General features: G+C 52.8%; 2 protein-coding genes across 5 annotated transcripts in view; one reads left to right on the top strand and one right to left on the bottom strand.

The window, feature by feature from the left end:
• SMIM35 (small integral membrane protein 35) overlaps positions 1-2,687 on the top strand; it is a 62,399-nt gene extending 59,712 nt beyond the window's left edge. The window contains exons 3-5 of the mRNA XM_032868607.1: positions 895-928; positions 1,591-1,723; positions 2,406-2,687. Of these exons, the coding sequence (XP_032724498.1) occupies positions 895-928; positions 1,591-1,690 (134 nt within the window). The 3' untranslated portion in view covers positions 1,691-1,723; positions 2,406-2,687. The remainder of the gene's footprint in view (positions 1-894; positions 929-1,590; positions 1,724-2,405) is intronic.
• Positions 2,688-2,908: 221 nt separating this feature from the next.
• On the bottom strand, positions 2,909-26,557 carry IL10RA (interleukin 10 receptor subunit alpha). 4 transcript variants are annotated; one of them, XR_004383944.1, is made up of 8 exons: positions 26,390-26,557; positions 24,245-24,365; positions 23,487-23,671; positions 22,428-22,597; positions 21,461-21,611; positions 19,963-20,084; positions 15,198-16,678; positions 2,909-2,918 (listed from the first exon to the last, which is right to left on the bottom strand). XR_004383944.1 is itself a non-coding variant. In XM_032868603.1 (7 exons), the coding sequence occupies exons 1-7, from the start codon at positions 26,454-26,456 to the stop codon at positions 15,773-15,775; spliced, it is 1,722 nt and encodes a 573-aa protein (XP_032724494.1). In that variant the 5' UTR covers positions 26,457-26,557; the 3' UTR covers positions 13,980-15,772. The 4 variants fall into 4 exon arrangements, 3 of the variants coding, with proteins under 3 accessions (XP_032724494.1, XP_032724496.1, XP_032724495.1); XM_032868603.1 differs by lacking the exon at positions 2,909-2,918 and having other exon boundaries at positions 13,980-16,678; XM_032868605.1 differs by lacking the exon at positions 2,909-2,918 and having other exon boundaries at positions 13,980-16,678; positions 22,446-22,597.
• Between the last annotated feature and the right edge of the window lie 567 nt (positions 26,558-27,124).

Raw genomic sequence — 27,124 nt, 5'->3', positions numbered from 1 at the left:
ACTTGAGTGGGGGTGGCAGAACACTCGAATGGCTGGGGGTGGGGTACTGGGCCTTGACTGAGGGAGTGAGGCCTCTGCCTGCCCAGCCGGAGGCTGTCTCTCTCTTCCCTCAGAGCCCACCAAAGTCCATCCCCAAGGCCTGCATGGGCCTCGATGCCAGGCTGGACAGGGGGCCCCCACTCTGGCTCCTTGTGCATCTCTCCCCCTGCCTGTGGGTCTTGGGGCCCTTTCCCAAGCTTGCTTCAGCTTCCACTTCCCTGGGAGTCTCCCCGAATTTGCTACTGCCCTCCCAGCTCTGAGCCATATCGGCATTTCCCATGGGACCTGGGAGAGCTGACAGGGCGTGCTGGGACCCCCTGAGGCAGAAGGCATTTCTCGACCTGCAGCTGATTTCCATGTCTTCCATGAATGTTTGCTGAGCACCTACTATATGCCAGTGTACTTTGCCTAATAGGATTTTCTTTAAAATTCCAAGTAAGGTTAGAATTCTTAGTTTTTTATAGATGGAGTAGGAAGGCTAAAGTCACAGGGTTCAAGAGTGGTATAGTCTGGATTCAAGCCCAGGTATGCTTCTTTTGGGCTCTACACTAGGACTGCCTCTTTCCCAGGGCAATCAGGGCAAATCATCCTTTAAACATCCCTTAAAGGCAGGGGGCAGGGGAGATGCCTAGCCACAGGATCTGCCCCGCAAAGCTGGTAGTTCTTCTGGGAAGTTGGGTGTGCAGCAGGCAGAAGCCAATGAAGGAGCTTGGGACCCTCCCACAGCATCCTGAGGTCCAACCCAGCCACCTTGCTCCTCCCAGATCAGGTGAGGGAGCACCAGATATTCCCAGAAACGTGATGGACTGGTCTCCCTGGAGGTACTAACCCTCTCTTTTCTGATTGTCTTTCTAGGGCCTAATTTCGTCTTCAACTTGTACCAGATTCGGTGAGTAGATTCAGAGCAGATCTGGGTGGTGTTAGGTATGGAGCCCAAATGCCCTGTTTCTCTTCCTTGTCTCCTCCCCATGCTCCTAAGCAAACAAGAGAAAAGGAAGGAGCTGGGGTCTATTTAGAAAGTACCATGAATAAAAACTTGAGCATGGCCAGGATTGTGGGAAACCCTGCTGATGGTGACCTCTTAACATTTGCCCCCAGGCAGAGACCAGCCATACCTTTGTCAGCTACTCATAGTTTTCTCAGGAAGAATCTATTGTAGCAGGTATCGTGGTATTAGTTTCTAGGGGGTATGATGAACATAGTCTCTGTCCTTAAGCATTTCACTGTCTGTGGTGGACACAGACTTGACTACAAATGATATCATCTCGGGCACAATGTAGTGTCAGAAGAGAAGAGCAAGTGGAGACCATCAGGGACTTAGGGAGCGGGGGTCAGAAAGTGCTCCTGCAGCCCCCTTATCCGCTCACTGCCCCCGGGTGGGCCTGCTCTTCATCTGGACCTGGGACGTGGGCCAGCTCCTGTTCTGGAAGATGGGTTGGTTGAGGAGCCATGGCCAATAAGTTCTTCCCATGCTCTGGCCTAGGGAGTTGGGCTCCCAAGGAGAGTCCAGGTTCTCAGCCCCCCAAGACTTGATTGGATCATCTTTCTCAGGAACCTGAAGGAGCTGGAGGGGGGTCCACCCTTCACCATCAGTGGCCATGTCAGCAGTTTGGATGGTGGCTACATGAAGTTCTCTGACAGGCTAGTCTGATGGGGGAGTGTCAGGCTCTGGAGCCCGGGAGAGGTGAGTGGTAGATTCCTGAGTAAATCTGATCCCCTGGTAAGGTCTTTGGATGGCACAGGTGCCCAAGCCTAACACCAGGGACTATTTGGAACCCAAGAGATGATTCGCTTCATCTCCTCCCCGCGCCCCCCGCCCCCCACTTCTCAGGAGTGGGTCCACGGGAGATGATCTCAGGTGCCAAGGCCCAGGGTCATGCTGTCCTCACCACCTGCTGGCAGCAGACTGCTCCTTTCCACCTGGGCACCCAGTCCACGTCCTGCCTTTCTTTCCTGGGGACGTTCTATTTCTAATCAGGTAGCAGCTTTTAGAGTCAAGCTTCTATCTCAACCCTTTGCTGTGAATCGAAGGTTCTAGATGGCCACTCTCTCCAAGAAGCATCACTCCAGAGTGTCATTTTTGAACAGAAGGCCGAGGAGCCATCCTTCCTTCATGGTTAGCTGACCCCTGGGCCACACCTTCCTTCCCCTTACTCCACCCCCCCACCCCGCCTTCAAGCCCATCCCCTCTCTGCATGGCAGCTGCTTTTTCCCAGCCACTTTCTCCCTCCAGAATCCCTCATGGACCCCCAGTTTCTCTCCGAGCTTCTCTTCTGGCCTGAGAGAAGCCTCACCAGATGCAGTGGTTTAGAGGAATCCTTTCCAGGCCTCATCTCTTAGTTGTTCTCCTTTTGATTTTTCTGCAGGAGGAGCTCCTGGGGAGGCACCTGCCCCTCATGGGCTCCCTGGGCTGCCTTCAACCTCTGGGGTCTTGTGGATGATGAGGAGTCACTCCAGGTGCACCACAGGCCTGCAGCAGGAGGACCTCCAGGAGGTTCTCTGGACAGAGTCTGGTAGGGTAGCACTGGCTTTCTCCTACAAACAAAAAGACAGGCATTTGCCCAGGAGTAGAGACTGGTTCCCAGGAGCCCCCTGAGCCTGGGGAGGGGTTCCAGGTGTCCTGGAAAACAAAGGCCTCCCAGCTCAGTTCAGTGTGTTCAAGGCCTGCAGCCCCACAGGGGAGCTCTCCATGGGACATCCCCAGGCACTTCCCCTCGAAGGGCGGACTCCAGAGGCCGGAAAACCAGTCATATCTTTAATAGGCAAAGTCATGTGGGAGTGGAGGTGATTCCAGATGCTGTTTTTAACCTTCCTACCAGAAGCCAACTTCCCCTAAGAGCTGAAGACTGATCTTGGCCTTTGCCCTGCCCTGTCCCACTCTGTTGCTTTGTTCTGGTGCTTTCAACCTCCCCACACTTCTCTCTACCACTTGGCTTTGTTTTCCCTGACGCTGACCAGCCTCAGTGCCTCCCAAACCATTTGGAGGTCAGTGCTTAAAACAGTCTAGAAGTACGATCTTATTTTGTAGGCTTCCGTGATGGGTGGGCAGGGGTTGGGGGGCAGAGAGCTCAGTCTCCCTGTGTTCTGCATTTCCTGTGCCAGGCTTGCCCTGTGTTGGGGAGGGAAGATTAGAAATGGTGGGAGTCAGGGAGGGACCCATGCCAGGCTAAAAAAAAAAACCAACTAGCTAATGCACAAGGGAAATCATGAACCACATGTAAGTTGGCGGACAGCAGCACTCTTTGCCTTGTGAGTCATTGTTTTTTCCTCTGATCTGCCTTGCTGGACCTGAGGTGGTATCCACACCCATGTTGTCTTAGTAGGCCCTTAATGCAGTGTTGTTCCATCCAGAGAGACTGCGCTCCCAGGGCAGCTGTGGATGGAGCAGGGCCTGACAGGGGCCCAGCCCCTGCTGAAACCTGTAGTTAGAACTACCTGCCCATGTCCAGCACCAAGGCCAAGAAGATGCAGGAGCCGAGGACAGTGATGGGTGGGGATGAGAGAAGTCTTAGTATTTGTCTTCCTATCCTCACTTCCCCAGAGCCTGGTTTCTTTCTTGCTTTGGGTTCTAGCCAGTTGTGAAGAAAGGAAAGGGTAGGGGGAAGGGAGGGAGGAAGGGGGGAAGGAGAGGGGCCTTACCAGCCCCTACCCCCTCACTTCCTGCCAGGATCTGGGGGGCCATTCTCCCAGCATAGCCAGGCTCTGACTTAATAAACCGAATCTCTAAATTTGGAGATCTTCATCTGGGCCCCAGTATTTCTATCCCTGAGTTGGTGAGTGTGGGGCAGAGCCCCCCATAGCTTCGGATCCCTCTCTCTCTTGAAGGCTTTATTGGGAGAGCAGCGAGGAAGGGGGATGGGGTGACTTTGACATCCTTCTTTGGATTTCAGTGCTGAGGGCTGGGCCCCATTCCTTAATCCATGGGATGTCCAGCCTCAGCGAAACTCTCCATGATGCCCCTTCCAGTGTGGATCCTGGGGCTGCAGCCCATAGGGGGCCATTCTGGCTCCCTGAGTATGCTCAGGACTCTGAGACCTTGGGAAAACTTGAAAGGATGGGGCCCAAGGCCCAGATGGTCCCGCCCCAGGTTTGGTGGCTTCAGGTAGGGACACAGGGACAGCTGCTGAGGGCTGGGAGAATGGAGGGTATTTCCCATCCTTGGGAGCGGAACCGAGACTGGGCTACTTCCTCTTTCAGGGTCCTCTGACGTGTTCCCTGTCCCCTGCACCTCCTTCTTGTTTTCCTGACTTCCGCACTCAGTCCTGCTGGTGAACGCAGCATTGCCCTTCACCCCAGGCCTCTCCCGAGGATACGTGTTTTCATTGAGAGCTTCAGAGATGATTAGGGAGCAGGTGCCTGGAGATCTGGCTGCGGGTCTGGTTGGGCTGGGTGGTAGGACCCATGGCCATGCCAGCACCTTCCCTAGACCCACCCTCCCCTCTTAGCTGTTCTTTGCCCTGGCCCCAAGAGTCAGGAGGCAGTCTGGAGAGCCAGCACTTCTCCGGGCTGCTCACTCCCAGTCCCTGTGCTACCCTGTTCCTGTTTAGTGTCTTTGCCAGGGCTTCCCAGAATGCCACCTCCCTCCTTGCTGACTCCTCCCAAGCCACAGCTAATCTCCATGGTTGGCTCAAGTGTCCTCTTCCCTGTGGCTTTCCTCAGGACTCCAGACTTGTTACCACTCATTTGATCCTGATAGCAAGTGGCCATGATTCTCCCATTTGCGCTGTACCCCCCTGCCAGGGTGAGCGCTCTGTGGGCAGGGTTATGGCCCATAGTCTTCAGTAACCGCTAAAAGGGGGCCCGTAGGAGGTACTCAGTAAAGGCCTGCCGAGTGGAGTAGAATCTGCACTGTGGTGACGGAAGGCTGCCTGGTCCTGGAGAAAGATGCCCTGGTGACCTGAGAAGGAGCAGGAACTGCTTGCACAACACACAGTCTACAGAGAGCAAATTACTTTCGTGTGCGTTACTGTGGCTTGAACCTTGTGGCAAACTTGTGACGTGGGCACCGTCGCCGGCTGCATATTGCATCTGGCGAGATGGAGGCTCAGAGAGGTAGCACGCTTTGCTTAAGGCTGCACAGCCACTGAAAGCACTGAGGCCTGAGGAGAGAGTGAGGCCTCGCAGATGCAGCCTGACCACAGGCTTAGTGGGATGAGGATGGAAGCCTGGAGAATACAGTCTGGTCTGGACCTGCCCTGCTGTGCTCTGGGGCCATGGGCTAGTCATTCACTACCATGGGCATATATTTTAGCATCTGGAGATTGAGGGATTAGATTACCTGTCCAAGGCTCCTCTCTTTACCTGAAGGAGAAAAAGGACCTTATCTGTTTCTGTGCTTTTTCTTTTTTTAAAGACTTTATTTATTTGAGAGAGGGAGAGAAAGAGAGTGAGAGAGAAACACAATCAGGGTGAGGGGCAGAGGGAGAGGGAAAAGCAGACTCCCCTCTGAGCAGAAAGCCCAACAAGGGACTTGATCCCAGGACCCTGAGATCATGACCTGAGCTGCAGGCAGATGCTTAACCAGCTGAGCCACCCAGGCACCCCTGTACCTTTTTTTTAATCTCTGTATTCTCAGTGTCTAGCATAGGACCTGGCATATAGTAGGTGTTCACTGAACAAAAGATACAAGTACAAAGTATAGTGATAACTTTCTCGCTTAGGAGTTGACAGGTGACAACTATAGTTCCTTTAGACTCTGATGGTCTAGGATCCAAATTATTCCTTAGCCTTTCTTTGACTTTGGATAAATCCAGCCAGCATCTAAGACCAGACCGTTCCCAACTAAACCCTTCTTTACCAGCAAACTGACGCTTGCTGAACACGTACTAGAGTGCAAGGCAGGGGCTCTGTCTGCAGGCTCCCTTATTCTCACAGGGAGGAGACAAGAGGATCAGGGTCCAGTGAAACGATGTGCTGAAGGCCAGGCAAGAATGGGTTTTCTTTAAAATGGTTTGTCAGCCCCTTACAGCCTCTGTCCAAGTTCGCAGCTTCCCTGAGCTTCCTGGCCCCCAAGGAAGCAGGCCCCTCCCGCTGGCCTCTAATCTCTTTTCCGGGTCCCCTGGTGTGGTGAGAACAGCCCTGTCCTCAGCTCTGGGCTTCTTGCTGCTCCATTTCTTATTCTTCCTTTTATTATTTTTTTTAATACCCCTTTGGTCAAATTCTGCCCCTTCTTTATGCCAGCTCAATTTTCACTTCCCCAGGGTGACTTCCTTAAGACTGGTGGATCTTGTTGTCTTCTCACTTTTTTTTTTTTAAGATTTTATTGGTTTATTTGAGAGAGAGAGAGAGGGAGGCCGAGCACAAGCAGGGGGAGGGGCAGGGGGAGAGGGAGAAGTAGACTCCTGGCTAAGCAGGGAGCCCAACGTGGGGCTTAGTCTTAGGATCCCGAGACCATGACCTGCTGAGGGCAGACACCTGACAGACTGAGCCCCCAGGGGCCCCATTGTCTTCTCACTTTTAATTACAAATACTCTCTGGCTTTTGTAACTGAATTATTGAGTATTCCCTTGTATTCATTTGTTCATGCAGCTTCTGTAATATGCCAGGAGCTGCTAGGCACTGTGGAGGCATCCAGTCTTTCTTGAGATTAACTGTGCACCCTCCTGTTTGATGGGTACTTTCTGCCGGCAAAATTCAGGTCTTCTACCTTTTCTGAGTTCTCTATGGTAGCTTATATGGTTCTGGCCATAGCCAGGAATGACTCAGGAGATTATGTTGTATATTTCTCAGTCTCTTCAGGGAACCTTGGGCTTTACTTTATCCCTGGTCTAGTCTTAGGTGCTCTGAAAACCAAAGCTTCTGATTTTCTCTGCCCATCCTCAATCATGTGCAACACTGCAGCCGTCATCAGATGCAGATCTGGACACAGAGCACCCCACGGTGACTTTTTCTGTCTAATGGCTACCTGAAGAAATGGTCAGACCCAGGAAGAGGCTGGGCTGGTCAGGAAGGGCTGTGCTCCCCTGTGGTAATGATCTTGTCTCATGCCAGTGGCCATGCAGGGGCCAGAGTCTGGAGTGTCCTCTCTCTGCCCCAGGAGTCTAAGAACCCCAAAGTGGGAGCACATAGGCGTATCACTACTATATTTAAAAAATTGCTTAGTGATCAAAAGCTGTCGAGAAGCAGTGAGATTTAAGCAGATCTGGTACAAAACAGGAAGCCAGTGGCCTGGTGAATTCTCACATTTGGAGACCAGAAGTGAAAATGTTTTGTCTGCCCAGAGTAGCAACAGGCCAACAAAACAACAGGTGGGGCTGCGCTGGAGACCATGGCCTTGGTGGGGTCCCTGTCTCCTGGATTTTTACCTGCAGGGCTATGGGGGTTTTCTTCCCCTCCCCCAAAGCCTCAGGATAAGGTTTTTTTATATATAAGCAGGGAGCCATTAGAAAGGAGATGAGGGGGGTATATACAGAGCCTCACGTGCTGTGGTAGCCCTGGTAGCTGGGCGGGGGGGGGGGGGCAGGTGCCTTGTTTGCGTAAGGCTGCTGTCGGACTTGAGGACACCAAGTTCCCTTCCAGCTGTGAGGCTGTCGCAGAGCGTGGGTGACTTCAGTTCCAAAGGGCTGAAGGGGGCAGGGGAGGAGGTAGTGGAGTCACCTGTGCATGTATGTGTGCGTGTGTGTACACTGCAGAGTCGTAACCCATGGAGAAGGATCTGTACCGTTGCCTGCTGTATCCTCAGAGGGCCTGCCCATGGCAGATGCTCAATGAATGTTTGCTACAGGAGTGAATGACCGTGTACTGAATATTTTCACGGTCCTTTGCCTTCTTTCCTGACCACATCCCCTGCTCTAGGCTTCCTGTTTGGTCTCTAGCCCCGGGTCCCTACAATATTTAGGAGCTAGAGGGTAAATATCACAGGGAAAGGAATGATCGTGGTATAATATGACTAAGCTAAGAAGACGACAGACCTGAAAATAAAATTTCAGTCAAATTTACATTCAGCCTGCTTTCTTTTGGGCTCAGTCTAATGTCTCCCAAGGAAGAATCCAGCTTCAAGCTACCATTGCCAGCCTTGCCATGGTCATGCTTGGATATCCTACTTCCTCAACCCCTTTCATAGGCTTTTCTCACAAAGAATCCATTCGCTCATGCGTTCATTCTTCATCACATTTACCGAGCACTCTGCTGTATGTTAGGCATCGGTTGGGTGTGAAGGACACCGGGATACAGAGGTCAGTCAGGGAAGTTTCTGTTCTCTAGAGCTCACAGTGGAACAAATGCACATTCAGTGGTATGTTCAGCGACAGCAGGATGCCCGGGGCATTCACGAGAGAGGTCAGACCAAAGAGTGCTCTCTGCGGTTGGCTGGGAAGATGGAGGCCCAGAGTTGACAGAACATGACTGAGCGGGCTGAGCTGAGAACCCACCTGGCCCGAGTTCAGGCCCAGCCCAGTGTTCTTTCCACTGCATGGGTCTGTGGCCTCTTCCTCTTTGTCCGTGGGGCATCTCCAGACCAACAGCCTTGCCATGGGAGCCTATCTCTGGATTCATCCGTTAGTCTGAGTGTCTGGTGGATGCTCCCATCACGTGAGGGTCCTGTGGCCATCAGTGCATCCTGCCACTCAGGCCTGCTCGACTGCCTGGGTCCTCCTGTCGCCCTGGGTTTGAATGGTGGGCTTAGATCTTATAAACTCTCAGGTTTGGGGAGAGTTTCTGAACCTCACTTAGCATAATTTAATAAATCTCACTTCATTCCTTTCAATTCAGTCCAAATATTGTGTGTTGAACTCCCTGGGAACATCTCCCTCACAGCATGAACAGCAGGTGCCCCAGTGCCCTGCCTCTCATCCTTGGCTCCACCCCTGATTCCAGACAGTTCTGAATGGGCTCCCACTTCGTGCTGACAAATCTCATCTCCAGTGCTCACTGCACATCACTTGCTAACCGCCCTGGCTCCTTGTGTTCTGGGGAGATCGGTTCAGCCCCTTGCACCAGCAGTCTGAGAGTGTTAACACCTCTGGGGGAAGCCTCAGCCCGCTCAGAAGCTGCTGGATCAGGACTTCTCTTGTCAATGCTCAGGGGACCGTTGGAAGAGGCCTCTACCTGCTTCAGGGATCAAGGCCCAGTTGCTCCCAGCAGGACCAGCTTGATAACATATTCTTGCTTGGGTTTTTTCTTCTCCTGGTTTCTCACTCTTGTTCCCTGGGATCACCTTCCAAATAAACCACCTGCCCACAACTCCTTGAATTGTGTTCTTGCTTCGGGGGGGGGGCAATCTAGGCTAAGACTGTGCTTACACCTTTGTAAGCTTACCCTTATTCCTTTATTTACTTGCTCTTTCATTCAGCAAATACCATCTACTAGGCTCTTGGTTGTGGGACTGGAGGACTGAGCAAAAGAGAGAAAGTTTCTGCCTTCTTAGAAAGATCTGCTTTATTGGGAGAGAGAGGCTATGAGCAAATAAACACAAAGAGGTCCTAAAACTTCAGGTAATAAGTGCTCTGATGGAAAAAAGCTGGGGATAGGGATGCAATGGAGACAGGGAGGATACTTGAATAGGGTGGTCAACAAAGACCTCCCCAAGGAGGTTGTGTTTGAGAAGACACTTGAATAAATGACCTGAGGTGGCGATGAGCTTGAAGCAGGGTGGGCAGAGGGGAGAGTACAGGAGGTGGTGTTTGGGGGGTGGGCAGATACTAACTCACTGGGACTCTGCCTCTCATTTGGACCAGAAACAAAGGAGAGGGCTTTCAGCCAGGGAATAACATGACCTGAATTGTATTTTATAAAGATCACGCTGGCTGCTGTACTAGACTAAGCATACGGTATGAATCATACCCTCCTAGACTAAGGCAGCAGGTGTGGAAGCAGAGGGACAGTAAGGGGACAGTCATCAGCATCCAGGTGGCATTTAAAGGCATGGACTGGGGCACTGGGGAGAAGGGTAGAGTTTAATAGACATCACAGCAAGTTCTTCTCTAAAGGAGTGAGCTTCACAAGTCAGTGTGCAGGGGGTCACCTGTACCTGATCACCTGTAACCTGTTTACTAAAGCTGCACCCTGGGAATTAGCATCCAGAGCTTCCTGGCCTTTGGGAGATGCTCAGGAAAAGAAGCACCCCTCAGATGACTCTGATGCAGGTGGTCCTTTGAGAACTGCCCTTAGGGACAGGCAGTGGAGGGTAAGGAATACTGCCAGCATCATGGTGACCAGGCAGCAGGATCCTCAGGAATGTTTCTCTTCTCTCCAGGGCCATCACGAGGTCCTGACCTCCATCAACTACTCCTTCCCTGTGTAGGTAGAGGTATATGGGTGTGGCACCCTATACCCAGGCCTTTGCCAATCATGTGCCAGTCTGCTCCAGGCACCCTTTCCCTCCCCTTGGGAGCTTACACCCTGTACGAAGCAGCTGCACCTTTGTGGTGGGTTGCAGCATGAATGAGGCTCCTGGCTGGGGTCTGCAGGATGGGTGCCGAGCACAGGCATGGCTCCAGTCACTCTACAGGGATGGTAGCCTGCTTTTCCTCTAGGCAGGTCAACAGCTGAGTATTCTCACTGCAGGCAGGCAGCAGGGAGAGTGGCCACTGCCAGATCCATGTCCTCATCTCCTTACCCAGGTGTGGGCTCTCCCATCTGGTGGGGCACATGGAGTATATCCGAACCCTCAGCTCTGAGCCCTCCCCTATTGCCAAGCCTGCCTCACCAATGCTGGAGGACTTTTTCCTTGGGTGACTTGTCATAGAAAGCCAGAATTCCCCACCTCCCCTCTCCATGTCTCCTTTCCTCGTGCATATTTCACTCTCCTCCTCCTCCTCCACGCTGGAGTGGGATCAGTGCCTCTCTCCCCGAAGCCTGCCATTGAGTCTTGCTAGCGCTCTCTACAGAACGTCTTTTTTTTTTTTTTAAAGATTTTATTTATTTATTTGACAGAGAGAGATCACAAGTAGACAGAGAGGCAGGCAGAGAGAGAGAGGGAAGCAGGCTCCCCGCTGAGCAGAGAGCCCGATGCGGGACTCGATCCCAGGACCCTGAGATCATGACCTGAGCCGAAGGCAGCGGCTTAACCCACTGAGCCACCCAGGCGCCCTGCAGAATGTCTTTTGAATCTGTCACCTGGTCTCCATTCCTGCTGTCCCTGCTCAATATTGGCATTGGATCAGATTACTGCGTGAGCCCCTTGTGGACTGAATGTGTCCCTTCCAAATCCGTATGTGGAAGCCCGGACTCCTAATGTGATATTATCAGGAGGTGGGGCCTTTGGGAGGCTATTAGAGGTTAGATGAGGTCATGAGGGCCAGGTCCTCATCCATGATGGGATGAGCGTCCGTATAAGAAGAAGATGACAGGGGTGTCTGGGTGGCTCAGTTGGTTGGGCAGCCAGCTCTTGGTCTCAGCTCAGGTCATGATCTTGGGGTCCTGGGATCAAGCCTTGCATCAGGTCTCACTTGGTGGGGAATCTGCTTGGCGATTCTCTCTTCCCCTTCACCGTCCCCCGCTCCAGGGCGTGCTCTTTCTCTCTCTCAAATAAGTAAATAAATAATTAAAAAAAAGGGAAAGAGAGACCAGGGTGCTTGCCTAGCTGGAGCTTTCTCTCTCTCTACTCCTCCTCTTCTCTTCTCTCCCTCTGCCCTCTCCCTTCTTTCTCCCATGAGGACAACGGAGAAGGGGGCCTTCTGCAAGCCAGAAAGCGAGTCCTCACCAAGAACCAAATTGGCTGGCACCTTGATCTTGGACTTGCAGCCTCCAGAATGATGAGAAGTGTCTCTTGTTGATGGTATTTTGTTCTGGCAGCCCAAGCAAACTAAGACCACTTCCTCTTCAGCTTCTTTGCCTCTAGTCTCCGTTCCTTATTTTCCCATTTGAGTTCCTTTCATGGCACTCACCACTGATGTAATGATGTGTCTGCTAGTCTGTTAGCTTGATGTTTATCTTCATAGCCCGATGGCTCCCTCCATGAAGCTGCACCTCTTTTCTTTCATCTGGACCCACGGCTGGCTGAGCACCATGTCCAGCATGCAGTAGGTGCTTAAAAGTGTTTCTTGAAGAAATGAAAGGTTGACTACACGTGCCTCCAACCAGGTCTCCCTACGTCCTGCCTCGTCCCTTCTGACTCATGCCTTATGATTTGGCCATGGTTATCTTTTTATCTTTTTATTTATTTATTTTATTTTTTATAAACATATATTTTTATCCCCAGGGGTACAGGTCTGTGAATCACCAGGTTTACACACTTCACAGACTTTTTAAAACACTAATTCCACCCAACCCAACCCTTCCTTGTCAGGGGGTTTATTGGCTCTACTCCCCCCACCCCCCACCCCGCTCTGGGTCGAATGTTTACGGGAGCTAGGTGAATTGAAGATCAAACTGATAGTGAGGAAAGGTGCTGTGAATCATTAATAAATATGCATTTAATTTCAAATTGTGGATGTGCTTTCCAAGTAACCTTGAAACCCACGAGCACTACAGGAAATGGATGAGTCACGCCTCCCACTACCTGGTGTCCTCTAGGTTGGGGCTACATAGAGTCGGCCCTCACTGCCTGAGCCTGCCTCTTACGGCCACCAGCGTGCTGTCCCAGGTGGCCACGGCCCACAGCGCCCGTCTCTGCCATCCCCATGCGGGGCTGTGAGAGCTCCCATCCAGCAGGGCAGTGTGTGCCATGGGGATGTGTCTCCCACCCCGCCACTGTGAGTATTCTGGGATGGTATGTTGTGTACCTCCCAGGGGTGTGGGGTGGGGGTAGAGATCTTCGGGGAAGACAAGGCAGGCTCTTTGATACAGCTATTTAGAAAGCCAGGAAAACACAGTTCAATAGAAATTTCCTCTTCAGTCAGCGTTGGTCCATTTCCCCTCTCCTTACTAAGAGGAAGTTCCGTTAGCTCATAGAAACCCAGAATCACACATTCCTCAGCCTGGAAAAGCCCTCGAAGGAGCTTACTCAGTTTAAGAACAAATGGCCTTCTGTGAGGGACTTGAATCCAATTCTGGAGAAGCCCATGAGTGTCTCAGTGCCAGCTGCAGGAAGGACTCCGTTTCCCCCACAAGCGTCGGCTGGGCTGGGCAGGAGACGCAGTGCGAACTCCTGTTCATGCTTCCCGAGGGAAGCCGGCAAGGCCTGCGGCAGAGCCCACATCCTTGGACTCGGTTCTCCCAGCTGCTCTGCGCTTGGTCTCTTCCTGCCCAACTGGTTGCTGATTCCTCTTATTCTCTCCATCTTCGTATTCACCTCTCTGTTGCTCTCCATCCAACATGCCTCACGGGCCTCTTCCTGGGAGCAGAGGCCATCTGCCACACCTGATGCCAGGAGACCCTAAAGCTCTTACCAACAGGACAGGGCAGGGAGGCCTCCACGGCAAACGTCTGAGCATTTCCAAATGGTGTGGTTAGCCAAGATCTCCGGTGATGCCAGGATTGGCACTTCCCAGAACTGTATTTCCTCAGCGCAAAACGGCAAGAAGTGCTATTGGAGGTGACACAGAGGAACAGTGGTGAGGTGTCCCCCATTCACCTCCTTGAGGATCCAGGGTGGGACAGAGGGCAAAGTGCATTGGAGACTCTGGCTGGGGCCCTGAGTGTGCTTCATTCAGAGGGCTGAGCTTGGGGAGAGACTCAAACCCACGTGTGGCTTTTCGTGGAAGGAGCAGGCTTGCTCTCAGAAGCAAATGCAGATGGCTTCCGCACTTATGAGAAGCACCCCGTGACACCCCTCCACGTCGAGGGGAGCAGGTGGTGAGGCTCCAGGCGGGTCTGATCTCTTCCAACCGGTCAGATGCCACACTCAAAACACTATGTTCTGCATTTCCTTTTCAGCCTTCAGAAAGAAACTTCCAGTCCCTTCCATACTTCAGGTTAGTGTGAGGACGCCTACCTGTGTCATTCTGACTGGAGCTGAGTCTTTGTTCCTGCTAAAGCGACATGACACATCTAACTCGTTATCAACCCCAGTTATCAACAACTTGAGGCTTCCACCAGCCACCGTGTCATCAGAAAGTTGACTGGTTTCACAGGATTCCTGAGGTCCTGACAATTTATTGAAGTAAAAAACACACATGGCTGATTTACAGAGCCTGTCGTGCAAGGCACATTCACACCCACCACCTCAGTGAGCCCCGCACCCGCGTCCGTTGCACACGTCAGGTGTGGCTTTCTAGTTTTACAGATGAAGAAACCGAGGCCCTTCAGTTTACAGATGAGGAGATGCTGGAAACCGTGGAGTCAGAACGAGACCTCCAGGTTCTTGAGATACCCAGAATCCTTGCACTGGACCACGCTGCTGCTTCAATAAATACGTGAACAAAATAAATAAACCTTTCAAGAGAACCCTGAGGAACTCTCCCTCGAGCTCAAGTTTCGAGAGGGAGTTCAGTTATCAGAGGGGCACATCAGAGCCTCCGGGTATGATGTGGTGGGGGAGTTGGGGATGCGTCTGGGTGGATTCCCTGAGCTAGAGTGTCCCTTCTCAGAATGCCACAGAAAAGTGCAGGGCTGAGGGGTGACCCGGGTTGGGGGGGCGCAGGCAGACCTCAGGCTGTCACTCGCTCCCCCCAGCTTTCTTGCCCAGGCATTGTAAACTGGCTTTTAAGATAGAACCCAACCTGGACTGTGGGGAGGCAGAGCCCATACCTGTCCCCTTCACGGGCCCAGGGCCAGGTGGTCCTCTTAGCATGGACTTCTGCTAAATCTGTTAACCCCCAGCATGTGAACAAAGCCGCTGTGTGCACATACGGGTTCTGCGGTCCACTTCCTCCCAGCCCGGGGTCACACCAGGCTGGATACGTCAGGCCTGACGCCAGCTTGGTTACCATCCAGCATGGAGGGCCGACTGGACACTGAGTCATTATTCCGCACGTGTTATCAGAGGTTAAGAGGGCCTCTGAGAAGTGGCTGGCCCAAGCTCACACAGCTGGATGCTCAGAGAGCAGGGGTCAGAGCCCAGTGCTGTGTCCTGTGGGTCTGTAGCTCAATGCTTGCAGTAAACACAAGTGCAGGTCCCAACCCTGACCCTTTGGGGCGGGCGAGCTGTTGCCCATGCCAAGACCACCTGAAGGGTTGAGTTTTGCCCAATACAAAGAGCCATGATTTCTCTGGTACCGTCAGCAGGATGGTGGGGGCATCAGGGTGGAGGGAGTGAGTGGCTTGGCCTCGGCGGCTTCATCTCCCCATCCCCGGTGACTCCATAATTGGGGTTGGCAGACTGACTGACTAAACAGGACAGATACATCCTAAGATCTTCCATGACAAGCCCCCTGCCTGGGGGGGCTGCCAGCTGGGAAGCTTCTCCATGTGATCATCCCAGGCTGACCAGCTCGGACCATCCAGAGATCAGATTTGGTCTCTGCTCCTTCTTTGTCCTCCTAGAAATGACCCCCGCAGGGAAGGGCCCACATTCCAGCCCTGGCCCTTGGCTGTTCTGAAGGCAAGGCTTGAGTCTGAACTGACTTCAACTTGGGCCTCCCCACAATTCCAGAAAACCTTGTGACTCCCTTCAGCAAATACTCTGTCACAGCTCAGGAAGAGCACCAAGGAGCGGGGAGATTTCCGCCCTGCCCTTCCAGGCTCTGCCAGCGTCTTTGGAGCCCTCCTGCAGCATGCGCCAACGCCACCCATACAGCCTGCAGGAGTTTAGCAAGAGAGTCTCTCTCTGCCCTGGGCCCTTTCCCCAGCCCTGCTGGGCCTGGCGAGGGCTGGTCCCCCCACCCCGGGCTTGCAGAAGAGTGCCCACATTGGCCTTCTGCATCTGACCCTCGGGGGCCCTCGGCTGAAATCGAAAGCAGTCCCTTAGCCTGAGTCACTCACTGGAGTGGAGGCTGGAGATCAGTGGCAGGGTGACCAGGTTTGAGTCAAAGCTGCCCAGGAGACCGACTGGGGCTGCCACACTATCCGGATGGGCAAGATCATGGGCCAAGGTCCAGTCAGATGCTCCTAGGTCAGCACAGCTGGTCATGCCCAGGAGTGACCACTGCTCAGTTGGGTGGTCCCACTGTCCAGTTGCGGTCCCTGAGGGAGTGACAGTCATTCCTGGGTCCTGTTTCAAATAGCCCTTGGCCAGCACTGGTGGAGGCCAGCCTGCCTCGGCATCCAGGCATGTCCTGAGCCTGGGGCCAAGGCTGTCTGTTGAGGAGGACTCTTCCTCCAGGCAGCCTGTCTTGGCTGCTTTCTCCTCTGTGCATCTCGTCTGCTTTAGATAGCCCCGGAAAGCCACTGAGGCTGGGTCTTCTCCATGCCCCTCAGGCCCAAGGGAATTGTTGGAGCCACCCTGCCCATCCTCAGGCTGCCCCTCAGAGTTCTGGACGAGGCCAATGCCACTGTCATCTTGGCCCTCGCTGCTGTTCCCCACCTGCCGCTCCCAGCTGGGGCCAGTGCCAGGACTCAGGCTGGGCTCCTGCAAGCAGATCCCGCTGTCCATGCTGCTGCTGCTGCCGCCACTGCTGTTCTCCAGCTCTGGGGGCGCCCCCTTGCCTACGGTCCCTCCAGCTTGGGGGTGGGAGGAAGGGAGGAGGAACTGGGGTTCTTCATTCTGCAGGGATGGCTTGCCACTGCCAAAGCCACTGTCCGTGCTGCCGTGCAGTTCTGAGTTCTTCAGCTCTGGGGACACTTTGGGGAAGGCCTCCTCGTCCAGGGGATTGATGGCGTCCTGAGGCTCAGGGTAGGGACGCTGGCTGATGAAGCTGGAGGGCTGGGGCTTCTCAAAGACCTGGACAGGACAGGGCAGAGTGAGAGAAGTGAGGATTACCTGTGGGAACCCACTCCAGGGGCCAGAAGGCGGGCTCGAGAAGGTTCTGCTCTGAGAGGCCCATGGAGCCACTTGCACTTTTTATTTCACTTTAGAATCTACCTTTCCTCTGAGTGTGATTCTCAGTCTGGCTCAGGCCTGTGTGCTTGCAGCCCAGGTGGAATGGCAGGCAGAACGGGAGCCGGCCCGGGAACGGAGAATGTTCTCAGCCCCAGCAGCAGTCCTTTCCAAACCTGAGAGCAAGCCAGACTCATCTAGATAGATTTAGAAGTGTGTTTCAAACTTTTTTTTTTTTAACTGATCCCAAATAAGAAATGTGTTACATAATAGCCTGTTTATAGATAACCCACAAATTGAAAGCAGTTTCACAAAATACTTCTCATTACTACCTGGGGTACTGTGACTTACACTACTACTCTCTTCTGTTCTACTCCTGTTCTAGTCTGTCCTACCCTGTCCTATCCCATCTCCTCCGTTATCCTCACTTGTCCATTTCACTTTTTAAAATACTGGATGTGAGACACCAAATTAAGTTCTCCACCCACCAAGTTGTGACTTGCACAAAGATGGGGTGGCTGCCACACGGGCCAATGTAATGAGCACAGAATTAGCAGGGGAGGACCTGTTCCTCACAACCTGCCCGGAGTCCCAGGGAAAGTCACTTAATCCTTCTCCCCCTTGCTGTTCCATCTCAGCCACACTGGGGTTCTCTCTGCTCTGGAATGCCTCAGCTTAGTGCTCTCAGGGCCTTTGCACATGCTATGCCCTGTGGCAGGAACTCTTCTCTCAGCACTTTCTGGCTGTGTCGTCCTACCAGTTGAGTCTCAGCTCAGATGTTCCTCCCCATAGAGGTCATCCTGATCATCCTGGCTAAAGCAGTGCTCCGACATGCTCGACAGTCACCTAGTTTACTTCTTCCTAGCACTTGGTTCCTGAAATTCTTTTAAAATTTATTTTTGGTCTCCCATCACAACCTGCCATCTAGCTACATTTTGCCCTCACACCCAGCAGAATATAAGCTCTTGGAGGAAAGGAGCTGTCTAGTTTTGTCTGCCACTCTGTTCCTGAAGCTTACACTAAGCCGGCTCTCATAACGTTTGTTGACTGACTTACTAACTCACTGGGACACACCTATCCTCATTCCCTTTGTAAGTTTGGACTCAAATGCAACTCTTATTGGTTGAGTTCCTATGAACATCACACAGGTTGATGATTAAGGATATCAGACTGCATGGTTCAAATCCCAGCTCTGTCTTGCATCAACTGTATTGCCTTGGCTGAATTATTTGCCCTCGCTGTGCTTTAGTTCCTCACCTATAAAACAGAAATAGTGACGGTACCTGCCTCCTCATGTAGTTAATGCGTGGCAAGCGCTTAGAATAGTGCCTGGTGCGGAGAAAGCACTCGGTCAGTATTGGGTGAACTGAATTTGACTCTTCAATCTCTAAGGAGAGATTCGTACCTCAGAGAAGTGAGATGACTCACACAAGGTCACAGCAGCAAAGAGCAAACCTGTAATTTGTAGTCCACTGTCCTGATCTGAAATCCCTGTCTGGCCAAAGATCAGATCCAAACAGCTCATGGCTGGGAATAAGCATATGAGAGTGAAAGTACTCTGTGCACTCGAAGTTGTTCATGAAGTTAGCAATGACAGCCAGCGCTAGATGAAGGCAGCGGGACTGCATTTGTCTTGAGGAGGAAAACATTCTCCAGGAGAGCTCACGTCTGTGATCCAAATGGCACAGAGGAACAAACACCCAGAGGCTGGTCTCCTTTGGCATTTTGTACCTGTGCCTCTTTCCTGGGCTTGCATTAGAAGTAATAGACTCCATACTGGCTGCCCTACTGGGCTGTAATCAGGCCCCTTGGGGACCAGGGGCCACAGAATCAGCTTTTTTCTGGACCACATCTGGCCAGTCCTTGGCACTCAGTAACTGTAGCTCAATGGCCACTTCAATGATCTCATCCTAGATGATCTTCCAGCTGCCCAGCGAGGAATCCCTGTTCCAGTTGCCACCCCTCCCCCACCCCTTTGCTTTCTCATCCCTCCCTGAGGGCAGGCCCTGTACCGACTCCAGGCCTTGCATATATAACAGACTCAGGGCGCTTTTAAGCCGATGCATGGCCCATGCATCCATGTCTGTGGATCGGAATCTCCCGGGAGCACAGAGAAGGGACAATGAATTAGATACTTCAGTTAGGCACATTTTAATCCTGTAAGGCTGTAGGGGCTGCCTGTTCCCAGTCTCCTCATTCTACCACTCTACCCAGGGCACTGGAGCTAGGAACATAGTCCTTTGCTGCCTGGATAAAGACCCTAATTAGGCCCGCATTCCCACTTCTCAGAGTTCTTACTCAACATAATTCCAGAGGGTCTTTGTCTCCTTATTTTTCCTAGAAATCCTGGGATCCCTCGGAGGGGGGAGTGCCCTCCCAGCTGTGGCCTTTCCCGGGGCCCCCTGCCTCCCTGATGGAGCCGGTCCTTCCCAGCAGAGCCTGTGGCCCTCACAGTGATGCCCGCTGTGGGGATGAGGCGGCAGCCTTTGGAGCGACTTGAGTCCCAGTCGGGACAGGCGGAGGTTTGGAACTGCTGCTGCATGCTGCGAGCTGCATTCTGGGGGCTGGCTTAGCCCAAGTGCAGTTGCAGGCACTGTGTGGCAAGAGGAAGTGCTCTGGGAGGGGAGCGGAGAGCCTGGCCACCTCCACGACCCCAGCTCCTTGGCAGTACCCCCCACTCCACTTTCTGCCACTCGCAGCAGCCCAGGGCTGGGCTTCCAGTCTCGTGTTCTTCCTCTTCTGGTGTGCAAATCCTCACCAGCTGGTAGGGGTGGGAAAAAATGGGCTCTTCCTGAGTTTTCCTGACTCTATGGCTCCCGTGCCTGTAACAATCGCTCCATGCCTCAGTTTCCTTCCTTGCAGAATGAGGCTAATAACACCACCTGCCTCAGAGGTAGGAATGCCCAGGGGTGGGCCCATGGCCTGTTGTTAGTAAATAATTACAAAATGACATATAGGGGGTTGGGACTACTCAGTATGTGCCTTATTGGGGGCCTCTTAGAAGGCAGTGTTCTTAGCACTGGGCTTTGCTTGCATTTAAGCCTTCCCTCTGTCCCCATGGTCCTCGCTGAAGGGGCCTCCTGTTACTGTCAGGGCTGAGGGAAGGGACTGTCTGGGAGGGAGCCCCCCGTCTGCTGGACTCCTGGCATGGCTAGGAGGGATGGGCCAGCGGCCGCCCCAAGACTCACCAGGACGGTGGGCAGCTTCCTCCGGCGCCGCACGTACAGATGGAGGGCCAGGCAGTAGGCCAGGGTTCCGCACAGCAGCGGGACGAAGGTGAAGAAGATGCTGAGGTTGGTCGCGGTGAAATCTGCAGGCCCAGAGGGATGTGTTTGTGGCCTGGCTCCTGGGAGTCCATGGCTACTCTCAGGAGCCACTCAGTCCATGGCCCAGGTGATCTCTCCTAGGCCACAACCAGATGCTTCTGGATCCTTGGAAATCCCTTCCTGGCCTTCCAACCTCTGTTCTGAAGGGATTTCCTCACTAGACACACTGACTGTGCTTCTAGCCCTGCACACAGTTCACACCACAGCATGTGGAATGGGTCGGGGGGTGGGATGGACAGCAGGTAAGAATGGAGGCCTGGCTCCAATCCCAGCTCCACCACTGACTCAGCCTCTCTGAGCCTCAGTTTTCCCATCTATAAAATGGGAACGATAATAGTGCCTACCACACGATAGTGAAGTACACAGCACTGATCATCCATCACCTCGCTTAACTTATGTCACCTGATCCCTATAACAACCATAGGAAGTGAATACTGTTATCATCCCCATACAGAATAGGATCTGGGACCCAGAGAGTTTAAGTCACTTACCCAAGGTCACTTACCACGTAAAGTGGTAAAGATGAGATCTGAAGCCAGACCTAGACACAAAACTTTTTCCTCTACCAGTGAGTGAATGTTAAAAAAGTTCTTAAGGCTGCCTGACACAGGGATGATGCCTTAACTCTGCTTATATGAGAGTGAGGCTAAACGACAATGAACTTGTGAGTCTCCTTTGTGACTTGAAATGCATGGTAGAAATACAGGGAGTCACTCTGGTCTTTGCTGGGCCTTGCCCACACTGGCCTGGCATGACTGGTCGGGCATATGCTTCCTTGAGTTGCTATTTACAGCTTCCTCTGGGCATGCCCTGTCTCTCCAGCCAGACTGTGAGATCTTCAGGGACAGGACCATGGCTTTCACACCCCAGGTCCTCTCCCCTCCCCCATCCCTCCCCCTCCCCATGTCTCAGCACCTGTGGAGAGCCTGGCTTTAGCACCTCTGGCAGGGGTAAGCTCAGTTCCAATGATCAGGGGGGATAAGGAGAAGGCTATCTGTGCCCAGCCCCAAGAAAGGACAGCAGAGGGATGTGACAAACAGGAACTACTACAGGTGACAGAGCAGGTCTGGACAGGAGGTGGGGGTGGAGGGTTCTTGGGAAGCACAGCATGCTCAAGCAGAACACCATCTCCAGCAGAATCAGGAGACCTGGCTCTGCTGCCATGCTCTAGAAAGTTGTTTGGACCCACGGAGCCTCAGTTCTCACATCTCTGAAATGGGGACAATAGGCGCTTTCTCGTAGGGTTGTGCAGGAGAGTGCCCCTGGCGTGGGTGGTCCTCAACTGATGCTTTTCAGATCATGTGAGGCCCTTCCTGCCTCCTCTCCCTGCCCCAGACAGCAGCCCCGACCACAGACTCACACTGCCGGGTGAGCACGATGCACTCCTCCTTGGACCATAGCCCCTTGTTCAGTCGGGAGCTCAGAGATGGCTTCACCTTGACACAGAACTCTCCCAGTTCTCCAGGAGGTGAGAGGCTGAAGTTTTCATATTTCACCTTCACCTTTGTGAACTGAAACAAAAACAACATAGCAATAAATAAAATACCCTTGATTCATGGACCATGGTAGCTGAGAGCAGGGGACCTGTCAGAGATGCTCCAGGACACCCCCTTTGGTGTCCTTTCCCTGACATGACCAACCCGCTCTTATCAACACAGCCCAGGATCTCTGATTAACAAGACTGATTTTTTTTAAGATTTTATTTTATTTATTTGTCAGAGAGAGAGAGTGAGCACAGGCAGACAGAGTGGCAGAGGGAGAAGCAGGCTGCCCGTGGAGCAAGGAGCCCGATGCGGAACTCGATCCCAGGACGCTGGAATCATGACCTGAGCCGAAGGCAGCCGCTTAACCAACTGAGCCATCCAGGCGTCCCAACATGACTGATTTTGTACAAAAAGAGAGAAGGACCATTTCATAGATGCTGAGGATCTTCCTAGAAGGGGCTGGAATCAGATGGTGGGAAGAGGATGGTTCTGGCAGATTCCAGATCTCCCACTTAGGGGGGTGTCCATAGCAATTACATAAACTCTTGGCACCTCATTTCCCCATTTATAAAATGGAATAAAATATCCACCTGTGAGGGGATCAGGAATAATAGCTATTAAATGTCTTGTGTGGTGCCTGATATTCGTGGGCAATGTTTTCCCTGCTGCCTATGCAAGAGCGTAGGTTTGAGGGCTGAGGTCATCTCAGCATCCCCTCCTTACTCTGCCAGCCAAGTTCCCCAGGGGTGCACAAAAGGTGCTACCAGCCCCGGTGACAGGGAGACCCAGGGAGCCCACTGTGTTACAAATACAGGTGTCCTGTGGCCCTGGGGAGGCCTGTACCGTGTAGTTCCCTGGCACCTTGCGGATCTGAATCTCATATTCACGGAAGTGTGGGAAGATGCTTTCATAGGTGTCGTCTGCAGGGGCTGTCCTGGGCCTGGGGGGCTGGATCTTCCCAAGGATGACACCGTTGTGCACCTCTAGCTTCACACTGCCAACCGTCAGAGTCACTGGTGGGGAAGCAAAACGATGAGGCCTGCAAGCTGGGGAGGGCCGGGGTGTCCCACCCATGCCTGGCCTCTGTTGTCAGGCTTTACCCACCCTAAAACCTGGGCCACCATTTTCCAGCCTGGCAGCACATAAGGACTCCCTGGGGAGAACTTTATAAATACAGATGCCCTGGGTCCATTCAAGACATAGTGAACTTGAATTTTTGAAGCTGGGCCCTGGATACTTTGATTTTGAAACACATTCCTTAGGTAATGTTTCTATAGCCAGCTGGCACTGGCCTGTGGGCAGGCGCTTGGGAGCCAAAGACCTTGAAGACCATTGGTTGTGACTCTGAATTTTGCAGAGCGGGCTCTCCACACACACATATAGAACATGGTCAATTCCAACTCATAGAATGGAAAAATCCCATCAAATCTCTTTTTTTCTCTTATGTCTGCTGAGAGAGACCCTCAAACCTTCTTTAGTAACATCTCCCTGCTTCAAAGCCTCCCAACCTGATCCCTGGGAGTTTGGCCTTAAGGGACTGAGGACTGGATCCAGTTCTGTCCACTGTGTGCTGCCTTGTGCTGAGTGCTTAGGGATTCACTTCCTCTTCCAGAACCCTGCAAGTACACAGGTCTGGCCTTTGTGACTCAGCTCCTCCAACTCACCCCAAGACTTCTCTTCTATAGGATAAACAACTCCAGTTCCTTTTAAATCTTGAACTACTTGGCTATTTTCATCTAAATCTTCTCAAAAGTCCTGACTAGTTGTTTGGGCAAACTAGGTCCTCGGCCGGGAAGCCTGGCTGGATGGCGAGCTACGGGAACAGAGGCACATTCTAGACCAGAGTTTCTGGCAGGAAGGAACCCCCAAAGCCAGCTTCTAGGCACAGGGGAGGAAAAGCACCTTCATCCACAGAGAAGCGGGTGTTGGTGCAGGTCCAGTTGGAGTACTGGTTTCCATCCACTGTGCGGACTTTGGCTCGGTAGCCATTGTTGTGGTACAGGTCCAGGGTCACCATAGTGAGGTCACAGAATGACACTTGGGTCTGGCTGCAGCTGGGGATGGAATTCCAGAGTTCTTGCCCGTACCTGGGGAGAGACAAGGCAGGGCACTGGTAGAGAAAGTTGTGTTCATACCTACCTCTTTTAAGAGGAAAGCAAGGGGCCCAGGGAGCGAGCTCCCATGAAGTATTTTCTCTGGTCCTGGGCATCTGCAAGAGGATCTCTCTTGGTTCTGGGACCTCGTACCAACTTCTCTTAGACTGGAATATCTAACATCTCCCAACTCCTCCAGGAAGACTTGCTACCCACTGCAGTACAGCCTGATTTTTCAGGCTTTCTCCCAATTACATTTGCAGTCCCTTAGGGTTTCCTTGTTTTCCAATTATATTATGGATGCAATTCCTGTTTTTCCAATCAAATGGGAAAAACTTCAGGGTAAAAGAAATACTTTTGCTTTCTTATGCTAGAGCTCTCAGCACACTGCTCAACACATATGGGGCTCCATCAGTCCTTGTCAACTGATGGATATATGCCAGGATCCTTCCTGGTGTCACTTCAATAACAAGACAGATATGTCTTCCCATGCTAGGGAAGTGGAAGGGGATGGGTGCGTCCCCCCACACCCACCTCCCTCCTTTCTCCATCCTCTCCTTTCCGTACCTCAGAAGTTCTACTTCATAGTAGGTGCTGTTTGACGGTTTCGGGATGGGAGTCCAGTGGAGGATATGGGAGAAAAATTCTGCTTCAAACCACACAGATGGCGGCCTAGGCAGTTCTGTCCCTGGCAAGAAGAGTGTCAGTATCAGAGCTTGCAGAGCCTACCCCCAGTGATGACAATGACAATGACAATGGTGATGGTGGCCATCATCCTACCAGCTTCCATTTATTGACTACTTTACTCTGGGCTCTCTGCTAAGTACTTTACATATGTTGTTTCAGTTAATTCTCACAACCAGCCCTACAAGATAAGCAGTTATGACCCCAACCTTACTGGAGAAGAAATGGAGGCTCAGAAAGCTTGAGTGACTTGCCCAAGGCCAGTGGAGCTAATAAGGGGCAGGGTGAATCCAAATGTGTCTGATTGCAGAGCTAGTGTTGTATCCATAGATCGCTGTCTGTAATCAGAAGCAGAGGTGGTGGCTAAGAAGAGCCAAGCTGAGTCTGATGTATCTCCAGAGAGAAGGCATGGGCTGAGGTATGTCTGTCTGCTATGAGCTCTCATCTCAGATGAGCTAGTCCCTGTCCTTGCTCCAGCCTCATCCCAAGGCTGGCCCCCATCGCCAGCCTTGGTCCCCACCCTGTCCGTAGCCCTGGCTCCAGCCCAGGGCCTCCTCTCTGGAGTTCTTGGGGATACACAGATATCCTGCTTGTTGGCATCTGTTTCTCTTCACAGATCTCTTGGGCAACCCCAAGCTGAATGCATGCTCCATTCCCCTTTATCTAGAAGTGCTATAGGCTGGGTGAGGACAGACAGAATTCTGAAGCAGGTCTGATTCTAGACTGTGCTGATCACATTTCCACACAGAGCCAGCACCCTTGGCTCTGTGGTAAGATACTAAATACCACTGTCTAACTCCATCTCCTGCCCCCCGGCCCCCTATTCACCATGGGGCACCCCAACTTCAGGAGCCTCTAACATTTGCTAATGTGACTTGGGAAAATTACTTAACCTCACTGAACCTCTCATTTGTAAGAATGTAATAAATATACCTACTCTAAGAGTCTTGCCAATCAAGTGCAATGAGGTAGGTCAAGGCCATTAGCCAGTCTGTTACTCTTCTCTCCTCCTCCATCCCTTCATATCTCTTGATCTGCCAGCCACTCTCTCAGGCTTCCTTTGTTCTCTAACTTCTCACCATCTCTCTAGTAACAGCTTCTTCTAGAATTATCATTCACACTTAGAAAGTACATCTCCCCTGTCCGTTGCTTTCTTTCTTACAATATCTTTGATCCTTAAGGCTGTGTTTCAATTTCAAAACGTTAGATGAAAAGTGAGAAATGCACCGGGACTTTGCGGTGTTGGGGCTGCATATCCCCGAGTCAGCTCTCGATCATGTGAATGGCTGACTGCAGGTTTTACTTTGTATTTTGGTGTAGACACAGTTTCAGTCCCTGTTCTCCCTGGCGCCGCTCTCTGTGCCTCCGCCTCCCTGCCCCAGCATTGTCTCTCCAGGCTTTACTCTTCTCCCTTGCAGAAACTTTCCAGGAGAGCTGCCTGGGTTAGAAGACTGAGCTAAGGGGTAGGAGGAGGGAGAAGGAGGCAGGTGGCAGTGGGAGCATATCTGGGGCTAAAGAAGGAGCAGGGATGATCGATCGGATGGAACAACAGGTGATAGCAGGGGGCAAGACTTGGGATGAGAGGGGATGGCATGGGAAAGAAATAGATTAAGTGGAGGGCTAGGGAAAGGTGGAGTCGGATGGGGGATCAAAGTCATTCCCCAGAGGGGAAAGCATTCTTACCAGTTGAACTACAACAACAACAAAAGGCCAGGACTAAGTGTCTGACTCGCTTGGAGGTGGATGGAAGATAAACTGGGGGCGCGTGGGTGGGTGTCACTGAACTTCTCTATCCAACTCCCGCCCCATCAATTTCTTGCTCTTCCACTTCCACATTGGGGAGCCTGAGACTCAGGCTTGAGGGAACCAGGGAGCTTCTGGTAGACAACGGACCCCCTCCCCGCTCCCCGAAAGGACAGCCAGACGGGGTTCTCCGCGGAACGCACAACTTTAACTTAGGGGCGACGCAGAGCCGGAGTGGGGTGTGGACGCGCACCCAGCCGCTTTCGGGCTGGCCGCGATCCTTACCGTGCGCGCAGGAGCCGAGGCACAGGCTGAGAAGCACCGCCAGTAGCACTACCAGGTGCGGCAGCATCCTGGGCACGCCGCATCCTCCGGGGCCTGAGCCGAAGCCGGAGCAGGACCCAGGCTGCCAGCCTCCAGCCGCGGCGCCGCGGCTCTGCCTCTGAAAACTGGGACTTGCGGGCAGTCCCGCCTACGCCCCATGAGGCTGACGTCAGAGGGGCGGGGCCCCGGAACGCCTCGCCCTCGAGGCTGAGCGTCCGGTTGCAGGTCGGGGCCGGGTTCCCACAGCGGAGCACTGGCCACCTCCGGGGATGGGGAGGATGCAGGGGCCGCGGGGCAGTGGTGGGGGCGGGGGGAGAACACCCGGCTGTCCCGGGCCGGGGGCGGGGCTCTGATCAGCCTTTCTCTCTCGGCTTCTAAGCCCCGCCCACCCCGCCCCCGATCTAGTCAAAGAGGCCTAAGCTGCCGGGAAGGGCCTGTGGTCATGGTGGGGTGAGGGTGTCAGAGCTGATTTTGCCGGACGAATAGGGTTGGGATTGGAGCTGTGGCCAAAGACGGCCGCTTGCTCGAGTTGGGGAAGGAGATTGTCCCAGCCGCTCAGGGAACATTGCTAGGACACACGTGTGACTCTTGGTGTTGCCCTAATACCTGGTGTAGGGCTCTGAGCCAAACCAACGGTAGAATAGGCAGTCCCCTCCCTGACTTAAGAGTTTTGGAGGGTGCCCACAACCTCCCTCA

The sequence above is a fragment of the Lontra canadensis genome, unplaced genomic scaffold (assembly GCF_010015895.1).
Source record: "Lontra canadensis isolate GAN:19392208 unplaced genomic scaffold, GSC_riverotter_1.0 scaffold36, whole genome shotgun sequence".
NCBI lineage: Eukaryota > Metazoa > Chordata > Mammalia > Carnivora > Mustelidae > Lontra > Lontra canadensis.
This window is presented reverse-complemented; position numbering and strand designations above follow the sequence as displayed.